Source organism: Merops nubicus, unplaced genomic scaffold (assembly GCF_000691845.1).
Source record: "Merops nubicus isolate BGI_N331 unplaced genomic scaffold, ASM69184v1 scaffold23645, whole genome shotgun sequence".
Classification (NCBI taxonomy): domain Eukaryota; kingdom Metazoa; phylum Chordata; class Aves; order Coraciiformes; family Meropidae; genus Merops; species Merops nubicus.
Genome location: NW_008612028.1, coordinates 94,091 through 114,508, shown reverse-complemented (window position 1 = coordinate 114,508; position 20,418 = coordinate 94,091). Strand labels below are relative to the sequence as shown.

The 20,418-nt window shown below is 37.5% G+C and overlaps 1 protein-coding gene across 1 annotated transcript in view; it reads left to right on the top strand.

The window, feature by feature from the left end:
- Positions 1-9,598: 9,598 nt before the first annotated feature.
- The window catches only part of XRCC4 (X-ray repair complementing defective repair in Chinese hamster cells 4), a gene marked incomplete at its 3' end in the record, with an annotated part of 95,394 nt that continues 84,574 nt past the window's right edge, over positions 9,599-20,418 (top strand). The window contains exons 1-2 of the mRNA XM_008941429.1: positions 9,599-9,737; positions 17,272-17,459. Coding sequence (XP_008939677.1) covers positions 9,599-9,737; positions 17,272-17,459 — 327 coding nt within the window. The remainder of the gene's footprint in view (positions 9,738-17,271; positions 17,460-20,418) is intronic.

Genomic DNA, 20,418 nt, shown 5'->3' with positions numbered 1-20,418 from the left:
GGAGTTGTTTTTTTTTTTTTTTAAAAAAAAAAAAAAAAAAAAGCCGCTTGTTTGCTCAGAGCTTGGTGAGGTTTTGGGATCTGTGCACTGGGTCCCCTCCTTCCTAAACTACTGGCACATGGGTCGTTCCTGGATACAGACTGGTGCTTCTCTCCTGTTTTGTTTTGTCCAGTGTGCATTATCACAGAGCCTGAGCTAAACTGGTGCCTCACTTTTCTGCCGATTTTTCTTCCTCTTTTGTAGGTGCAAGACCATGGGGCACCAGCTTCATATAATTCTATTTATATGTACCTGTCATGATATATTGACTCTCATGGCTTGGCATTCAAGGCAGAGCCAGAGCTGAACCTGTGCCCATCTGCAGAAACAGTTGACACTGATGTTCAGTATGGATGGGTACAGATGGATGTCTGTTTGCCTTATCTTCAAACTCTGATTGTTCAGCTTAATCCTTTTAATTAAAAAATTAATTTTCAATGCAAAGTGATAAACCTGGCTGAATAAAAAGTTGCAAAATTGAAATTGAAGTGTATTGAGAGTGAATATCCCTGTTCACTGAAAACGTCTTGTGACTTATTTTTCTGTGGTGGTCAGATGAAGCAAAATGAATTACAATGTTTAAATTAATAAATTAAAGTAGTATGAGATCTTTGTTTTCATGGAGATCGGTGTTGCCTTTTGCAGTAGATAAATAGCAAATTGAAAGAAAATATATAATAAACCGTTTGTTAAGTGAAGATGGGGTAGCAGAGGAATTTTCTTCAAAGAAAATGCCTTAGGAGACTGTTTAGCAAGATAAAGCAATCTGGTGTCTAGGCCTATTTTTTATTACTAATTTGACAAGGATGTTAAATTAAAATAATCCATCTCTTTGAAAAGTCTTGGGTGTAGAGGTGGGAGGAGAGGAGGATATGTAAGCCTGCTCCTGTCCCACTAAAGTGGCTACATTTGGTGAAACTTGTTTTTCCACGTTACTGGGCTCAATTTTTCAAAGCTCTTCAGAAATCTTACACTTATAATTACATCCATCCATATCTAGATGACACTGATTTCTTTGTTTCATTTATTCTTGTTTCAGGTTTGTTACTCTTGCATATGGAGCTATTGTGGATTCAAAAGTACTGAATTTATTTGACTTTATTTCAAATTAAAAAAAAAAAGGCAGACTGTTTAATGGAATCCATTGCTCAGGTTAAGTCAAACATTTACAGAGACATGTCAAACTGAGTGGGATTATAATAGGTCTGTATGTGGACTGCAGAATAGAAAACAAAGGAAATCTGTAGGACAGATTTGTTTTGTGTTGAATGTCCTGATAATATTTAATCCTAAAGAAGGCAGTGTTTTGGAAAACAGATGATACCTCAACCAGACTGCTATGTTATCCAAATATACATCAAAAAGACACATGTATCTGAGTATTTTTAGATGGGCGAAGGGCGATTAAAACATAGGGCTGTTTTTTTTGTTTTTTTTTTTTTTTTTTAATTCTTCAACTTTCCCATGTTCAAATGGATATTATGAAGTTACTGAAAACTGCAGAAACACTTTTGGAAATGTGACTAAGATACTAGCAACTCCCAAATCTTGGTTCTTACTGATTTTATGTGACAGGCGCGAAAGTTGCATCTCACAGTATTGTGCAGATTTGTTTCCTTTTTTGTCTGCAAGAAAAATGTAATTATCATAGTGCTGTCTTTTCAGAGAGATTATGGGGGATTATATATAAATTCAGATCGATTTGATTGGTTTATTTTTTTAGAAAGTGCCTTATCTTTCTTAGCAAATAGTGTAAGGTTGCACTTCTCAAAGGCAGGCAAAACAAGCGTGGCTGCATGCCACCGTTGGCTTTGGTAGGGCCTCAGACAGCCAGGGTGACCTGCTGCCAAAGTAAAGCTATAAAATACCTGCTGGGACTTGCGTCTCCCAGAGGCAACAAAGGTAGTGAGTTTGGGTCTCTTAGGCATGCCACCTGACTTTGCATCCCAGGTTTTCTTACTTGAAGCTCATCTGGTGGTAGCTGTTGATCCTTCTTCATTATATACACAGTTTTTAGTAACTTCAGTACAAAAATTAACTTTTTCATCAGGAAATATTTCTGTTACATGAATTAATTTTATTTTTTGTAGGTTTATAACATGCAGTTAATAAATCCTGATTTAATTTGGGAAACCTTAGGATTTTTCTCGTCTAGATTTTTGAAGCTGAGGATTTGACAACATGCATACTGAACTGTTAGCATCGGGGAGAATTTGCAGAAAAGGGTGAAAAAGAAAGGTTTGTCATTTTTTGGAAATCTATGCAGCTATTCTTTACTTGCTAGTATATACTAGTATAATCGCCCACTTGTGTGTTTATTTTAATATATGAAGGCCCTTTTTTTTAACCTTGTTATAGCTTAAACTGTCTCCTAATATAGATGCTTATAAGTAAGCTTGGCAAGCCTGGATGCCTGCAGTTGGTAGTGGGTTAGGTCTGAGACTTCAAGAGGATGAAAGACACCAGGGTGGGCTTTGCCTCCAGGCTACAATTAAGATCAAAGCTTGTTACTAAGATTCCTACTATAAAGGTTGTTGACTGTCTGCTTCCTTCTGTTTCTCCTCATTTTTCAGCTGGTGACTGTAGTAAATAAGTCTGACAAGGGTTGTTCCTTATTGTAGATTCCAGATCTTTTGTGGCAAATCTTGTATATCCTATTGGCCTGTGGAGTCTGACAAGCTCAAGACTGCTGGTTTTTGGACAATTGCACAAAAAGTATGTGCATGTTTCCAATCGTTTCGTGGCTGGCAGTGAGAAGCAAGCAGTGGGAACATTAGCCATGTGCGTCTTGAGTCTGCAGCTGGGTCCATGAGGACCAAATACCAACTGCAGCTGCCTAGAAGTCCATCTCTTGATCACATGTTGTCATGCAGCACTGAATTTTTAAAGAGGGGCCATTTGCCTGTCTGCACAAATTTAAAAAGTTATTCAGTCACTTCTTCATATCCAGTGCCATTTTTTTTGTTCATTTCCTTCATCTGAAAGACAAAGTCGCATTATTGACAAAACTGTGATCCTTGTCCTTTTAATATACAACAAAGTCAAGCAAAAGAAGAACTAGATACAATTGAGGTTGCATGTAATCTAAAAATGTGTTGGCTTCCTAAATATAATTAGGAAACAAAGCTCTTTCAAAATTGTTATCTCCTTTGGTCTTAAGATGTATCTTTAAGTTAAAGTTGAAGGATATTGACTCTTGGCTTCAATTTCAAACAAATATTGTGGCCAACGGACTGGGAGGCTTATTGTGAGGTGCAACAGGAAGGATGCTGTGTTGTTTTCTTTGTGTTTGTTGGCACAGTCATGTTCTTAGACAAAAAAAAAAAGGAATTCTGTATTAGGTTGATAGTGTTTCTTAAATTAACTGAGTCATAGTTGAAGTTTTTGTCAGATATAGTAATGCTCTTCCTCTGGAAGTATTGAGTTAATGGAATTTTAAATTAACATGAAAGGTTATCAATTTATATGAATACATATCTAGAAATATTAATAAATTAGGCATTATCTTATTTCCTTCTGTTAGAAAATGTAGTAATAGCTAGTTTTAATCCTTAAAAGCAATCAGAGTTTTTCTTGACTGGTTTAAATCTCCAGTAATCCACTTATAAGTATGTCTGGCATCTCCTGAGTAGTATCTGTGCTCTGACTATAGGTTAACCATTCACTCTCTTCTGTTTATTATATTCTGATTCGTAGTATATGTTGTGGTTGGGCAAGGATTGAAATTATAGACTTTAACAGCAGTGTGCTCTGTGTGCTGGTCTTCTATTTTGAAGTCAGTGTAGATAGCTCCCTATTTTTCCCGGAGAAGAAAGCACTTAAGTTAATTGCTCCATTAGGAAGACATAGTAGCTCTTTCTGATCTGCAAGTGGCCTTCCATGCATAGCTGCTGGAGTTTGGAACACCTGCTGCAGAAGCAATTTGAAAAAAATCCTGTTAGTCTGAATGGAAAAAAATAAAGTGCTGAAGTTCAAAATATTATCAATGATGCTGTGTTGGAGCAGCCTAAAAGATTTGGCTTTTGGTCTATGCCTCGCACTATCCAAAACAACATATAAAATTCTTTGTAAACCAATTTTAAAAGTGTCTTGTTTATTCAGAAGAGACTGTGTACACTGTTTGTTCAGAGAGCAGACTCCAGTGACTTGCACACCAGCCAACAGCCGATTTCTCCTCAGAAAGAAACATTGCCTAATATAGATTGTAGAAGCCAAAGACCAAAGGGACAAAGTGCTAAAGATAAACAGCTCAATCCTCAACTGTTCGGAGGCTTCAATAAGCCTCTGATTTACAGTTTTGGGGTGGGACTCAACTGTTCCCACCTGCAAGCTTGTCTCAGATCCTTGGCTCTAACACGGTGAGGTGCTGGTATGTGGTATGACCTGCTGTGCCCTTAAGGAGAAAAACAGGGGCTTTCTTATGGCCCTAATCAATCAGTTTCTTTGCAGCTTTTCTTTATCATAATTAAGGAAGGAAGAGAGTACTGACTCCTCTCATTTTATTGAGGCAGTGAATGGAAAGAACCTGCAGAGATGGCCTTGCTGAATATTGAATGGCACTCAAGGGTGCTCCTTCAGTCTAATGGACTCTGAGGTGCTTCTTAGGCTGCAGGAGTTAGGGTCTGATTTCAGTAATTTACTTTGTTGGATAGCTATAAAAATAGTCTGGTTTTATGCAATGATTTTTTTTTTTTTTTAAATAAGCTTCAGCAGTGGCTGGCCTGTTAAATAGGGATAGTGCCAAAATTCAAGTGGTCGTTTTAACTTGTGGCCAACATTTCCACCCAAATATATGAAAGTGAAACTAACTCTTGAAAGTTTTAACTCCCCCTCATTCTTTATATTTTTTGCTGTCTTTCATAATGAAATTATGACTTGGTGTAGATGGGGATGTCAACGAAATCTTAAAAAGCAGTAGGAGCTTCTACAAGCTTGTGTGAACCATTCTGTGGAAGATCAGGTCCCAAGGGAACTTGTGTTTTTCGAAGCCCTTTGTACATCTGCAGTTCTTTTGTTCTGCCCAAGTGTCTGGCCCAGAGTACTTAAACCAGCTGTGATGATTTGTGTTTCAGTTGTAGGTGTAGTGTTAGTGGATTATTTGAGACAACAGCCAGAACAGAGAAATGGTTTGGCATTTTTTAAAAAAAAAAAATACTAATATTTCTAGTGGGACTACTTCTGGAATGTATAAAGGTAGATTTTTAGGCAAGCACATGCAGGACTGCTGGCTGGAAATTCGCATGTGCGGTGTTTATGGCAGTGAATTATCCTGTTGAAGAATTGGCCTTTTAAAGCATTATTTAGATATTAGATTGAAATATACATATATTTTTTTTCAATTTTAGAGTCTATATTTAGGGTTTAGGAGATAATGTGAACAGTAACAATGGGCAATCTAACTTGTTGCAGCCTTGCTGCTACCTTAATTATCAAATATGTGTATATATATCCTCTTCTTCCATGGAAATGACTAAAGAAATGTGGATTTAGTGGTAACTTCTAGGAGCTGTATTAGTGGTCTTCTGCGTTCCAAGAGAGAACTCTCATTGACAGCCAAACTGAAATATTTATAAGATGGGTGTTTTGGAATTTTTTTGAGTGTTACTTTGGGGCAGGGGAGCTAGAAATTTGCTTTGGCAAATGTGCTGCTCTTGTGCCCCTCAGTTTTTGGCAGTACACAGCTTTTCCCCACCAAAAAAAAGCCTGGGGGTAGAAACTCAGGTAGGAACAAGATCACCATTTACACACAAGTACTTGATCTGTGAAGAGTCACAAGTCTCTGCTTGGCATCTTGAAAGCTGATGGGGTGATGAGAGATTATTGTAAGCGGGCAGGATAATTGAGATAGGTTAGTTATAAGGAGGATGGTTTAATTTACTTCAGTCTTGTAGCAGAGAACAATATATCTTTTAAAGGTGTTGAGCAAAATGACTTGTGAATCCTGTGAACAGACAGCTAACTTCTGGTATTTGAGTAGGATGAACAGCATCCCCCCCTTGTAATTATTATTTTGAGAATACACTAGTGTATATATGTTATTAAGTGTTGCCTTTAGAGTGGATGGGATACATGCACTCACCTTATAGTAAATTAATAACAGTATGCTCTCATTTAGAGTCTGTATTTTTTTTTTTCTTTCATGAGTGGTAACTGTTAGTTGCTGAATAGTTAGTTAACTCCTCACTATTTTTCCTGTATTCAGGCTTCGTCTGTGTGCAGCTTATCTGTTTACTCAACACTACATCAAGCTCTGTGGAAGAGTGGTGGTTGGGAGATGTGCAGAAGAGTTTTTTTTTGTTTGTTTGTTTGTTTGATTTTTTTCTTTTTTTTAACAAACATTTAAAAAAACAGGAAGGTGTAATACTTTTGTTTGCAGTGATGTTTGTATAGCCTGTGTAGGTCAGACGAATTTTCATGAAGATGGTTTGTTTCTCTTACAGAAAAGTAAATAATGGCCACTATATACAGCCAAGAGTCCTTAAGCTTTTCCTGATGGGTTGGAACAGTTGAGTGCTTGGAGATCTCAAGCAAGACTGAGCTCTGCTTTGTGAAGCAGTTTCTGAATGTGTAGTAATAGCTAATACTGCTCTCAAAAGGTCAGTGAGCACAATGGAGGACATACAAGCTCGGAGAAAAAGTATTTTCATTTTATGATCTCTGGTAAAATTGATTGTTCAGAGATGCACAATAAAATGTGGAAAAGCTTGACAACTGTATTTTGCATTTTATTATGACATACAGAACATGCTTCTGCATTGTATCTTTTGCTGTGTTTTGTTGTTATTGAAGTGGTGTTTTACCACAGGTGTACAAATTGTATGGCAGCTTTCTCGGTTCTGCCCACAGGCTCACCTATTATGTGGGCGACTGACCTCTTGAGAATGAAGTCTCAACAGACTCTTCATTTTCACTTGAGTGAAATACTAATGTGTGAAGGTAGATGCATGGGCAACACAATATTATGGTATCAGTTGAATTCAATCTCAGGCTTTAGAGATCTTGTTAGGGCATATTTAAATACATAAATTAATCCGTTTCCTTCTTCCCTGCCTTTTCCCTTTCCTTACCCTTCTCCCCCCTCCCCCTTTCCTTCCCCTTACTGACTGTTCATTCTCTTTATCATCACGTAAATGGAAAATCCAGCGATTTTGTTTTACTTTCTGCTATAAGCCATCTAAAACAAAGGCTCTGGTGCAGGTGGTTTTCATTGAATGCTTTGTGCCAAGTGTCACATCGAACAAGCAGAACTCCTTATTGAACTATATATATGCTTCTGTACCTTGTATGCTGTCTGGGTCTCATGCACTTGTTTTACAGTCTTTAAGTAAAAAAGAATAATTAAAGTCCTCTTAAATACAGTGTCTTTCAGAGGGAGACTTTTATGAAAATATTTATGAGAGACTATGTATTTTTTCCAGAACAAGCAGAAAGTAAAAGGGTGTCTGGCAGCCAAAGGAGAATATTGCCTCTGTGCTTGAACATGATACACACATTGTGCTTCTTGTCCTGTGCTCTTTATTGACCCATGTCCAAGCAGTTTGTGCACTATGGATTGTTAAAATTGCTTTGGTTCTGTAATCACTAATTGCAAAGGCTTTGTTCCAGGTTTCTGTGCCCCAAATATTTAATTTTCTGTTCTTACTTGCAGGTGCACAAACATACTGTAGATTTTTAGAAATGGCCAGTTGCTTGGTAATGGAAATAGAGGAATTTTTTTTTTTACTCAAAACTACTTTTTCATTACTGCTTTTAAGTAACATTTTAGTTTCCTGCATGTTTTCTGTGAATAGAAATGTGGAGTATGACGTCTGTAATAGTATAACCAGTGGTGATTTATGGATGCAAATAGTAAAGTCATCCCTATTACTGTTGTTGGGGAGAATTTATGATGCTTAGCTATATGTCTGTGATTTATCTCCTTCTACCATTGATTTTTAATCCTAAACTGTTTTGGAAAAAATATGCTAAACTGGGAAATGTTATGGTGCTTGTGTGTACTTAAGCTTTAAGCTGGAAAAATACAGTTTGCGCTTGGAGTACTTGGTGATGAAAACATAATGGGTAGTCAGGAATGCTGGAAGTGTGTAGTGGTGTGTTTTAGCCAAAGTTCTGCCTGGAATTCATAGCAAGCACATTATGTGATGTTTGTCTTATTGTTTAGAAATGCTGTTTGCTACTTCAAGGTGATCGGTGCTGTGGTTTAGTTAGCCAGCAGAAGTAATGTCTGGTGTGATTAATCTTACTGGTCTCTATAATGAATATATTATGGACAATGCAGCTTTATGCTTGGAAAACGAGTCTTATGTTCCTACACTTTATTCTTTTTGTATACTTAGCACTTTTCTGGACCAAGGAAAGCCACTTTCAAATGTTGGGTGCAGAGCTGAGTGAGGTCAGACACAGTGCAGTCAACTGCACTTAAAAATCTTCCTCCTAACCTGAAAATTTCAGCTTGTTTGAAGACTAGTGGTAGCTAAATCTGTATCTGGATTTGGCTCTCAATGTCCGTAAGCAAAGAAAGAGCTTCCGTTTGCTACTGCTTGAAGAACAGTCCCCTCAGGGCCTCAGGAACTGAGCCTGGTTGTGATTACTTATTGCTACACTTTAGATGGAAAACTTGATAGAACTAACCTGTCCAAGCATCATTTTACTTAGTGCTGGTAGTTTAAATGCCTCAGCTGTGTTTACTGCTTTTATCAGTACACAGTATTTTAATGTGTGCACGAACATGTAGCCCTTTTTCATTCACTTAACTCTTCTACCAAAAAAAAAAAAAAAAAAACCCCAAATAACTCAATACTCTCCAGAAAAAGCCTTTGTACACTGGACAACATGAGTTGTCGGTGAAAATACTGTATATCACTGTTAACTTCAGAATTGGCTGCTTCTCCTTTATTCTGTGGCCAAATTGCCAAATGCAGTTTTAAAATTCTTGAGTACCATGATAATTCATTATTGTCAGATTAGACTATGTATAAATACATGGGATTCTTTAGAAGGTCTTACACTGAGTACAGATTGCCAGATTGTTTTGATATGGAGCAAAATCTTCACTGTAGCATCATAGATTTTGTTCTCCTCAGCATCCAGTTTTTAAATATTGTTTTTTTGTTAGCTGCATCCACTACAACCTCTGATTTGCTGTGAGGCTTAGTAGCATACTTTCATGTGGCAGTTTTCCAGATGAATATTTATTATTTTGAATTATATTCCATGTGCTGTATGTTGGGTGACAGTGGACAGTAAGTTAAAAACATAGCCGTGGGGAAGTGCTTGTGTAAATTTCATTTCCCCAACTTCCTTAGTTTCTTAATTAGACACTATTCAAATGTATTTGATTGTCGGCACTGGCCTTTTCAACCTTACTTAATTGCCATCGAGTTTTCTGTTTGGAAATATCAGTCCTCTGAAAAAATTATTTGTGGATGGAAGTAAAATAAAATTCTAGAAATGTTTATGTTTGTGGGTTGTGGTTGATTTTTTTTTTTTTTTTTTTTTTTTTTAAGTAAGCTACTGGTTATAACAAGATTATCTTACTTCCTAAACAGGTATCTGGAAAATGGAGAAGACTTTGAACAGAATTCATCCAGTGTCTGATCCTGAAGCAACCTATTTTCTTCAAGTATCGTGGGAAAAAGATTTGGGCACTGGCTTTGGCATAATACTTAGTGATGGTCAATGTGCATGGACTGGGACAGGTAATGGAAAGAAATAAATGTTTTGAACCATTACTGTTCTTTATTTTCCAACACTTTCTAAACTGACCCACAGCTTGCATCGAAAACACTTTACTTCCCAGTGATGGGAGAGGTGGAGTTCATGGTCTGCTAGGGTGCGTTCAGAGATCTTTCAGAGCTGGAAAGTCAGTGTGTCAAACATTATGCCATTTAGCATATGGACATGCAACGCTTTGTTCTTCCTCCAGAATGTAATTTCTTGAAGTGGTGGTGCAGTAACACTTGTCTTCCTTAGAGCCTTGAACAAATGTCTTTCCAGTTCCAAATTTCAGTTCGTGAAGCATTTTATTTCAGATTTAAAAAAATGTTGTCATAAAATCCTGACAATTAAAGGTAGCTGTGTTTGGTACCCTGGTGAATTGTTTTGAAAATATTTTTTTTTACTTGACAAAAATTATCAGAAGAAAAAAAAATCGCTTGTGGGATTTTTTTTCCCCACTCGGAAACCTGAGAAAAACGCATAGGTTTCTTAGTATATGCATGCTTTTCTCATTCATATGTAGTGAAAGAAGGAAATATTTCCTTCAGAAGTGTGCCAAATTCTTGATCAGAAGCCCTTCTCTCACTGGCAGAAATATTCCAAAGGGAGGAAAGATGAAAGAGTGATATGTTTTACAGCATATTATAGGCAAAAACATTTTCTTAATTCTTTTTTGAATTATTAGAATAGGTGTCCATGTAGTTCTTTCCCTCCTTCTCCCTGCCTGGTTCCTACATAAGATAAGCTTTAAAACAGGCCCAAGATACAGAGATTTATACAAAATGGTGTGCGTATACTTCCTGCATATAAAAGGAAGTTTATGAATTCATTAATGTTCTTCTGAATACAATTTTTACCTTTTTATTTCAGATGTAGGAAACCAGACTAACTTAAAATAAGTCTACATATGCATTAAATCTGCTCTTCCATATTGCTTTTAACATCTCAAACACACTTGATTAGGAGTTCCTGCACAAGACGAATACATATATTGCAATGCTGGTTCTCTGTAGCCTGGTATGAAAGGTTTTTCCTTCTTGATTTGACTACAGGATAGCCAAACTACATAACAAAATAACAAAAAGGATGTTAACATTGATAAATACTTAACTAGGTGAGCATACTAGTTTTTCTGTTTAATTTTTTTTTCTGGTTGTTCTTATGGAAGTTTAAAATCCCCAGCTTAAAATTCACAGAAGTCTCATCCTTTAAATCTGTTATTTTTCTATGTAAAAGCTATATTACTGTAACTAGAAGAGTATAGAAAAATTACATAAACACAGTTCTCTTTTTGTTAACTTCCTGTATCTGGCAGAATGGCTGGATGATCATTTCCCAAAACAGAGGGCCAGTGAAAACAAGATGACCTCACTCTATTAAAAGGAAAGAAAGAAACCCCACAACAGTTTAGCGTGAGCTCTGGGTACTCATCCAATGGAGAGTGCTTTCATTTCTTCTGCAAGGAGCTGATCCACTTCTAAGGAATCCTATTGAATTTGTAGTGATTTGAATAATTTAATTAGGAGTTGAAGTTCTGCTGCACAGATCTGTGTTTTCATACACTCAGCATTGGTTTTGATCACTCTTTCAGAGTTACTACATCATGTTTGGAGACTGCTTAGATTCTAATTTCAAAACCTGGGAGAAGGGAAAGCAGTGGTCAGTAAATTCTTGCTGTGGGAAATCCCTCTTGGGTTTCTTATGCTGTGGATTATTTTGCTTGGCAATACCTACCAGGGATTGAATAAGAGTTGCTGATGGAGTTGTCTTTTATGGTTTTTGTATATTTAATGTGATGATGAAAAGTGTTAGGAGTCTTATTTAAGGAGGAAAAAAAAAAGTAAATCTTGGGGGGTTTGGAGAAGCACACAAATATGGAACATGATCTAATTTTTTACTTGGTATTGTGTTAAAGAACTACAGATTATATATATTTTTACATTGCACATTTCTGTAACTAGTGATCAGTTCTGCTAGTTTCACAAGAAAAAGGAACATGCAGCATATACAGGCACCACACGAAAAAAAAGCCTAGTGCTCTATTAGAATCTATTAGTATCTTTGGGGTTTTTTTTCTTTCTTCCTTACATTTCTAGACAAACACTTTTGCAAGTATTTCTGAGTTTTTTTTCTGCCCCTCTTTGCTTCATAGTGCAAGGGATTCCAAATTTTGGGGGACTAAAGGGGATTGATGAAGTACTAGTGGCCTTTTCTCTCTCCACACTGTCAAGTGTCCTGTACAAGAAATAAGCTAACAAGGAGGTGATTGGTGGCAGTAGGTTATAATAAAATAGAAATGTTTTGATGGTAAATGTCTTGCCTTTTTTCCCCACTCAATTCTTGCTGTTTGTAGTGGATTGTTATCTCTGCAAGATGAGTGCTGACCAGCAGGGTAGCCCCAGTTGTTTGCTGCTGGTAGGCTCAGTTTTATTCCTGACAGTATTTCCACCTTGGCATTCATTATATGAACATTAAAAGTGCTGCTTTTGAAGAACAACACACAGCTGGCAGTTGTTACCATCTTAAGACTTTTTGATAACATCCGTTTCATGCTTAAAATGTTTTAAAAATATTGGAAAATTCTTTTACTACTTCATCTGAGTTACTTAGGTGTTTTCAGTTAAGTTGGGGTTGAGGGTTGAGCACTTACTTGACATAGTTGATGGGGTGTGCAGTGGCTGCTGTAGGTTTACAGCCTCCACCCTTGCAGTGCTGTTTCTTGTGGTACCAAGTCCTGTTCTGAAGGCCACACCTGTCACTCTTAATGTGTGGGAATTCATAACTGGCTTTGACTTAGTGGTTCCCTGTAGGTCATTTTGTGTTTGCAGTGCTGCGTGCTGGCTTTGTCCCTGTCCATGTCCCTCTGTGCCAGCTGCAGATGTGTCTGGTGCAGCATTGCAGCTAAACAGGGTGGCTTTGCACTCACATTCCCATTTGTAGGGTAAGCACTAGTGCATGTGGCCCTCAGTCTACTTCTCTTCATGTGCTAGGAAAGGGGTTTACGTGTTAGAAGAGAGATGGTTGTGATTTCCACATAGTAAAAAAAAAAAGGATTGTCACACCTTTATCCTTTTCTGTCTCCTGTGTTCCATTTCATAAAGATTTTTTAAACCCCAGCTCAGTGAAGAGGGCTGCTGCTCACTTTTGCTCTGTTAAAATTTGACTTGTTGGGTTGTAGGAATAAATTTGAAAAGTAATATGTTCTTCAAATGATGATACTAAAACAGAATTTTTTTTCAAATCTTCAGCTTATTCTCAGAGTATTTCAGTGCCCAGGAGTATTTGATTGTATACAAAACCATTTCTTTGTGATTGTCTTCTGTAACAGACAGCAGAATACAGTTTCTATTTCAGGAGATGTGCTTTTTCCCAGAGCCCACATCTTGAATTTACAAAGCTGTAGTGACATGCAGTTATAATGTGCCACACTTCTCCCTGGCCTCTTTTTTCCAACCCTCTCTTTTTTTTTTTCCTTCTCTGCAATACAGGTAGTGTGACTTAAAATGTAAGGATAGAAGCATCCTCAACCTAGGAATATGGATTATGAAGTTATTTTATTTCTGGTTTGTTCTAATATATGTTTCACAGCACTCCTATTTTCTTTCTAATGTATAATGACATTTATGTAATTTCTGACATCTGCTGAATATTTGTGTTGTTGCGGATCAGTAAAATGCTATGAATTGTGCCTCATCCTTTTACCTTGTTAGGCTAGTATGAGTGTGGCAAGCTTCCTCTTGTATCCTGAAAAAAAGAAAATAGCAGAGAATACTAGTTAAGCAATTTCTAACAGGGAACTTTGTGAGAGACTTCCAATCACAGTGTGACAAAGACTGACTTGCTCATATTTACTGAGCCAAATTAATTTTTTTTTCTGTTATTATCATAACTCCAAAAATGTTAGTTCCCTTGCATCCCTTTGCAAGGATTTTTATTTGCAGCTTTTGAAGGGCCCAACGCATTTTAGTCTGCCTAGGAAAGATTGCATTGTGCTAGGGGGTAACTAATGTGATATGACCCCCTGATTTACCCTTTTAACTAAGTGTGTCTATCTGCAGGCCCAGACTGTCCTCGGGAGTGGGTAGTTTCTCTGTGTGTCAGCTGTGTTTCCTTGCAATGCTGACATTAGCATGCTCTCTCTTGTTGCCTGCATCCCCTTTTTCACCTCGCTGTTCGAGTGTGCTGTTAGGGACTGAGATGTGGTAATCACTTAATTAACAAGGTAGCATTTCTTTCTTTGTGTGTGTGCAGAAATGAGTTTATGAATGATCTAACTGATTGTGACCTGTTTATTTAAAAAACAATAAATACAAAAACCCAACCAAAAAAACACAAACCTGCCTCAGTTAAGTCTAAGATCTGTAAAGTTCACATTTTCCCTATGTTGAGGTATGTAGAGGGGTCGGCTACAAAAACTAATACCTATGAACACGGACAAGCTGGTTTGGTAAGTCAAAGCTGCCTTTAGGACAGCTGCTCAGATCAGTGGGAAAGTCAGGAGCAAAGGATACTTACCCTTGGAGGAGGATCAGGTAAGAGACTGTCTTAAGAAAATGGATGGAAACAACTTCATGGCACCTGGTTGGATGAAGCTATGAGGGAGTTGAACAAAGTCATTGTAAGGCCACCACTGATTGTTTTTGTGACATAATGGTGATGTTTTTAAGGACTGAAAAAATGTCTTTCGTGTCTTTGGAAGGGAAAGGGGATGGAGCTGAGTAACTGGAGGCTGCTCAGGCAAAGGTGTTGAAGGAGTAATCCTGGAAACCATTTCAAAAAATGCTAAGGACAAGATGGGGTGTAGTCAGGATGGATTTCCAAAGTCGAAATGATGCGTGACCCACCTGCTAACTTTCTCTGAAATCAGTAGCTTGTTGAACAAGGGAAGGTCAGTGGATGTTATTTTGGTTTTAGCTAGCAAGGGTTTCCATGCTGGGTTCTCTGATGTCCTTATAAACAAACTGTTTAAATATGGACTAGATAGATGAGCAGTGGATGGGATTAAATTTAGCCAGTTCAACCAGACTTTAGGGGGTTGTGATCAGTGGCATGAAGTCTAGCCGGAGGCCAGTTACTAGTGGCCCCGTACCACAGGGGTCAGTGCTGCATCCAGTATCATTAATGTCTTCATTAATCACTCTGATGATGACATAGTGCATCTTCAGCAAGTTTATAGATGATGCAGAAGTGGGGAGAGGGGTTGATAGAGGGCTGGGTTGCCATTTCAGAGGGAGTTTTTTGGGCAGTCTGGAGAAATTGGCTGATAGGAATCTCATAAAATTCAATAAAGGGAAGTGCAAAACTCTACCTGTGGAGCAGGAAGCCCCCAGCCTGTACTGGTGCCTTGGGTGACCAGCTGGTAGCAGGTCCCTTGTTGGAAAGAACCTGTGAGTCCTGGTGGACGAGAAGTTGAGCACGGGCCAGCATGGGCCAACAGCCTCCTAGGCTGCAGTGGGAAGAGTGTTGCCAGCTGGTGAAGGGAGATGGTCCATCCCCTCTGCTCAGCTGTGATGAGACCTGTGATGCGGTGTCCAGCTCTGGACTCTATGGCATAAGAAAGACATCAGCTTCAGAAATTGGGTCCAGTGGCAATCCATGAAGGTGACTGAAGGACTTGAGCATCTCTCATGCTGGGAGAAGTTGAGAGAGCTGGGGCTGTACAGCCTAGAGGAGAGAAGACTCAAGGAGATTTTGTCAATGTGTATTATTGCCTGATGAGGGAGAGTAAGATGCAGCCAGGCATCTTCTCAGTCATGTCTGGTGAAAGAACAAGAGGCAATGGGCACAAACTGAAATAGAATGAATTTAATCTAAATACAGGAAAAAAGCCTTTTTACCCTAGGGATAACCAAGCACCAGAACAGATTGCCTGGAGAGGACAGGAAGCCTCAGTCCTTGGAAATATTTAAAAAAAAAAAAAAAGAAACAAGAAACATATTCCTGAACAAGTAGTTGTAGTAGAAGTACAAGTTCCTTTGTAGTTGACCCACCTTTTGTCAGTGGAGTTGGACTAGAAAAATCTCCAGAGTTCCCTTCTAACCTTGAACACTCTGAGTCTGCGAAAATAAGCTAAAATTACTGAAGATTCAGAATTAACTCAGAAATCCTGAAGTGTGTGAGGGTATAACTATTTATAGTAAGTAATTGTACATTTACATCTTTGCTCTATTTTTATGTGAAGGATTGATTTGATATGTACTACCTCCTTTGCTATTTGAGAGTAGCTACTGTATATAGAAGAAGGCTGGAAAAAAATGAGGTGATTGAACAGGCTCATGTTTGATTGACACACTGTTCTATTAGTATGATTTCAATACATGTTCAGGCTGATGTATCAATGTGAAATTATCTTCAAAGGCATTTGCAGGAAATGTAGTTGTTCACAGGGATTTCAGGTGGGATACTTTTGAGTCACTTGCAGTTCAGTGAAAGATTTAGTTTAGGGTTTCTTTGGCTTTTTTGTTGGCTTTTTGGGTCAGGTTTTGGTTTGTGTGGTTTTGTTTGGATTTTTTTGGTTTGTTTTGTGCAGGTTTTTTTCAGGCTGCTACAAACTAATGTCCTTTTGCATATCTTGGTTTCTGTAGTGCTAGATAAGTGATAGATATGTCTAAGAACAAGGAGGAGTAAATGACAAACTAGAGCAGTCTTCCTCAGAGGATTGGTCAGGAGAAAAGGAAATGCTTCTGCTGATTATCAAGGGTTTAAAATACCATGGATAGGCTAAATGCTAAAGCCTTCATATCATTATACACATCCTACCTCAACTTTAATTTGGTGCATTTGCTTGTATCTGTCTGTCCAAGAGGTGCTGCACTCCTTGTTGAGATCGTTACTCTGAGTAGTATTTGATCTCTAAAAGTACTGAGAAAACACTAAGTAAGATAGAATAAAAAAGAAGGAAAATAACCAGGGGCTGAGGTAGTAAAACTAAGAACTGTTTCTTGCTACTGATGAAAGATGAAGAATCTTGGTAAGGTGCTGTTGTAGTTTGAGGGTTGACTGAAAGAAGATTTAAGAAGAAGTTAATGATAAGAAGCAGACAGGAAAGGTTATCATGGTTCTTAATGATAGTACATTTTTATTTTGGCCTGCTCTCTACTGTATTCTACTATTCTTCATCTTCAAAGCAATGGAATAAAATTGTATTCAGAGATCAGTTGTAACAGATGAGACACATCCTGCATTTAGTCATCCTTGAACATAGACAGTAAGACATGGATTCTCAAGTTTCTAGGTGTAGATTGATTTGTAAATTGACAGTTTATTTTGTTTTAAGGTTTTGAGTTACAAATCTGGACAACTGGATCAAGAATTTGAGGAGAGAGTTGCATCTCTTGCCTGACAGGGTTTAGATCAGATGCTTTAAAGGGAACTGAGGGCACAATAAATCAGTTACAACATTCCACTCTTTGTTGTAAGGTTAGCATAAGTGTGAGTCTGTATGTGCATATAAATACATATGTATATAGATGTTCACACACCTGAGTATTTATTTTTCATGTTTCTTTCTGATAGTGTCTGAAGCTGATATTTCTAGGGAGGCTGCTGACATGGAGATGAATAGAGAAAAGTATGTTGAAGAGCTGAAGAGGGCATTGATAGCTGGTGAAGAATCAGCTGGCAAATATAACTTTGCTATTTCAAGAGATGAAGAAGATAAGGAGTGCCACTTCTCCTATGAAAGAAATCTGAAAGATGGCTCTGTAAGTATAGTTACATATTTAAATTTATCTGTTAAACTGTAAGGAGGACTTTCCTGGTTCATTTGTGTATTTTATTAGGTTCTTTAAAATCAATAGATTTGTGATACATAATTCAGATTGAATATTGTGAACTCTCCCACAGGCCCAACTAGAAACAAGTTTGTGGTTTCCTATCAAAACCTGGTATCAGTAGAACTATTTCTGTGCTAAATGCTATTGAATAAAAGTATTGCTTCTCTTCTTAAGTTTTGGATTATTTTAGTGATAGGATGCGGGGTAATGGTTTCAAACTGAAAGAAAGAAGATTTAGATTAGATATTAGGAAGATATTCTTCACTGTGAGGGTGGTGAGACACTGGAGCAGGTCACCCAGAAAAGCTGTGCCTGCCACACCCCTGGAAACGCTCCAGAGTGGTTTAGATGGGGCCTTGTGCAACCTGGTCTAGTGGAAGGTGTCCATGAATATGGCTGAAGGCTTGGAACTAGATGATCTTTAAGGTCTCTTCCAACCCAAACCATTCTGTGATTCTGTGAATTATGTTTTTTGTTTGTTTTCTTTCTTAAGCAGGGTATGCCTACATGTTTGAGCTGCAGTTTAGTATAAAGCATTCCATAAACTGTAATTGTATTTTTAATTCCTAACACGGGACGTGTGCTTCCCTTTAGAAATTCCAGCACCCAATGCATTTCTGCCCCGCTTTTTTTCTTTCCCTTCTCTCTCTCTCTTTTCTCACCAGAATAAGGAAAATACTAAAATTTAAATAAGATTATCATCAAATGCTAAACATACTTTTAAAATGAGCTTTTCTATTGTTTTAAATATTTTGGAAGCTGACAAATTGTTTCCTGCTTGGAAATATTTTAAATTACAACTGGGAATATGGTTCCATGTTGATTTCTTGGCTGCAAAGGAAAGGGCCCTATAACATCAAGAAAGAAGCCAGTATAATCTGTGTCTGTAGACACTTTTGGTTATTTCAGGTTGTGGTTTTGTATTAAAGCTTTTCTGGGAAAGAAGCTAATTTCAGGTAATTCTCCATGTTTGTGGCTTTTTTTTTTTTTTTTTTTTTTTTTTTCAGTTTCACTGGCATTATTGAAGGGAAGAAAACTGTTGGGAGGGAATGCAGATGAGATTGCAGATAGAGGAGAATAGGAATGTCTGAGGCTAGCATGGCATCATGTTCAGGAGCAAAGTGTCTAAGGATTGTCCTGTCCCAAAGATTTCTTCCTCAGGCCACTGGGACATGCTTTGCTTATTGTTTGGTTAATTTTGGCAGGTATCACCTTGGAAGAAACTAGTAGAGCTAACAAAAAAACCCAACTTATAACAAAGAATCAAAGAAAGTGCCTTCTCTGGGATGTGTCTGTTGGAAATGTAAGGTGGGAATACTTTTTCCCTCTGAATTAGAAATAGGCAAAGAAGGCAGCATAGTTTATTGGTCAAAAACCTGAAATTGGAGGATGTGGATAGTTCGTGTATGTCTATCTCTGAAGTGGGGTGAGGAAAAACTGTCTTTAAAGAGGGGGGCCATTCAGACTAGCTAATTAGTAGCAGCTCATAAACACACTTATTGTCAGAGTTTTGGCTTCATTTTAGTAAGCGGAGAAAGCGAGATTTGGTGGAACGGAGTTCAGCTTCCTAACAGTACTTCATTATAGGCCTTTTTCCTTGTGCAGCATAGGAAATTTCAGCACAGCTTGGCTCTTGGCACCTCAGTCAAAAGTTAGGTGATGTAAGTCTTCTGATCTGCATGATCAATATTTCTGTGTATTTGCCCAAGGCCTTGTGGGCTTTTACCCCCCTCTTGCGAATACACAGGACTGAGTGCTGTTCACAAAGGGTCTAGGTCAAAAGTACTATATTACAACAGGAATACAAGGTTAGGACCAAATTTGACTTAAAAAATAAGAACCTTGTTTTTCTTAGGTGTGTCACATATTGTATTCTAAATACTCGACAGATAATATATTTTTATTAAGGGAAAACAACTCCATATGTGTGGGCCCATCTAACATATGTTTCCATTAATTAAGGGTTACAAGAAATATAATTCAGATGAAAACATACTTGTTTCAATTTGGGAAATTAATCTGGCCAAAGAAATAGAAAATACGAAGTTATGTGTATTGTTATGTGTGCTTTTTAGGTTTGGGTGTCTAAAGAATATTTTTAGAAAAGATGTCACTTTTTTGATGAAAATGCATCTGTTTGATTTTGAGGTTTTTTTTCCTTCTTTACTAAACTAATGCCTACAAATAAAATTGCCAAAGCCTTTGTCAGAATTACAAATAGCTTTCAGGTATATAAAGAATATGTTTTGAACAGTTTGAAAAATTCTCTATGAAAGTATTCATGAGGTGTATCTTCAGCATCAGATTAGGAAATGAACATTCCTGGGCTCTGTAAATCCACTGGGATAAGATTCAACTTAATTTACATGTACTGCTGAGGAAGCCTGGAGAAGCTACTCTGCATCTTAAATGTGACTGAAATTCAGGATGTATCTCTTATCTGTACTTATTTTTCTTCCTGGTATTTGTCTTCACATCTTTTGTTTAGTTGCTATGGCATATTTCCTTTCTCTTTGCATATTTCAGCAACTGTATATATACACAAATTAATGATCTTCCTATTTTTTTTTTTGTTGTATGGTGGGGGTGAGGGAGGACAGAGTAATGACAATGTGTGTGGAGAGGAGAGGGGAGTTCCCTACTTCTTTCCTACCCCATTATATTATTAATCACTATTGTGAGAGAAGTCCATTGAGTTATCAGGAATAATTAGAAGATTACTATCCTTAAACCAATGTTTTTGTAATTTGATACACAACAAAAGGAGAGATTACAGAAAAGTATGGCTGAAGGTGTGGTTGGTTGTGTTTGAATATTGAGTATTCTGCTTAGTCTTAAATAGTGCAGTTAACACTTTTTAGTTAAAAATACCTTAAAACCTCTGAAC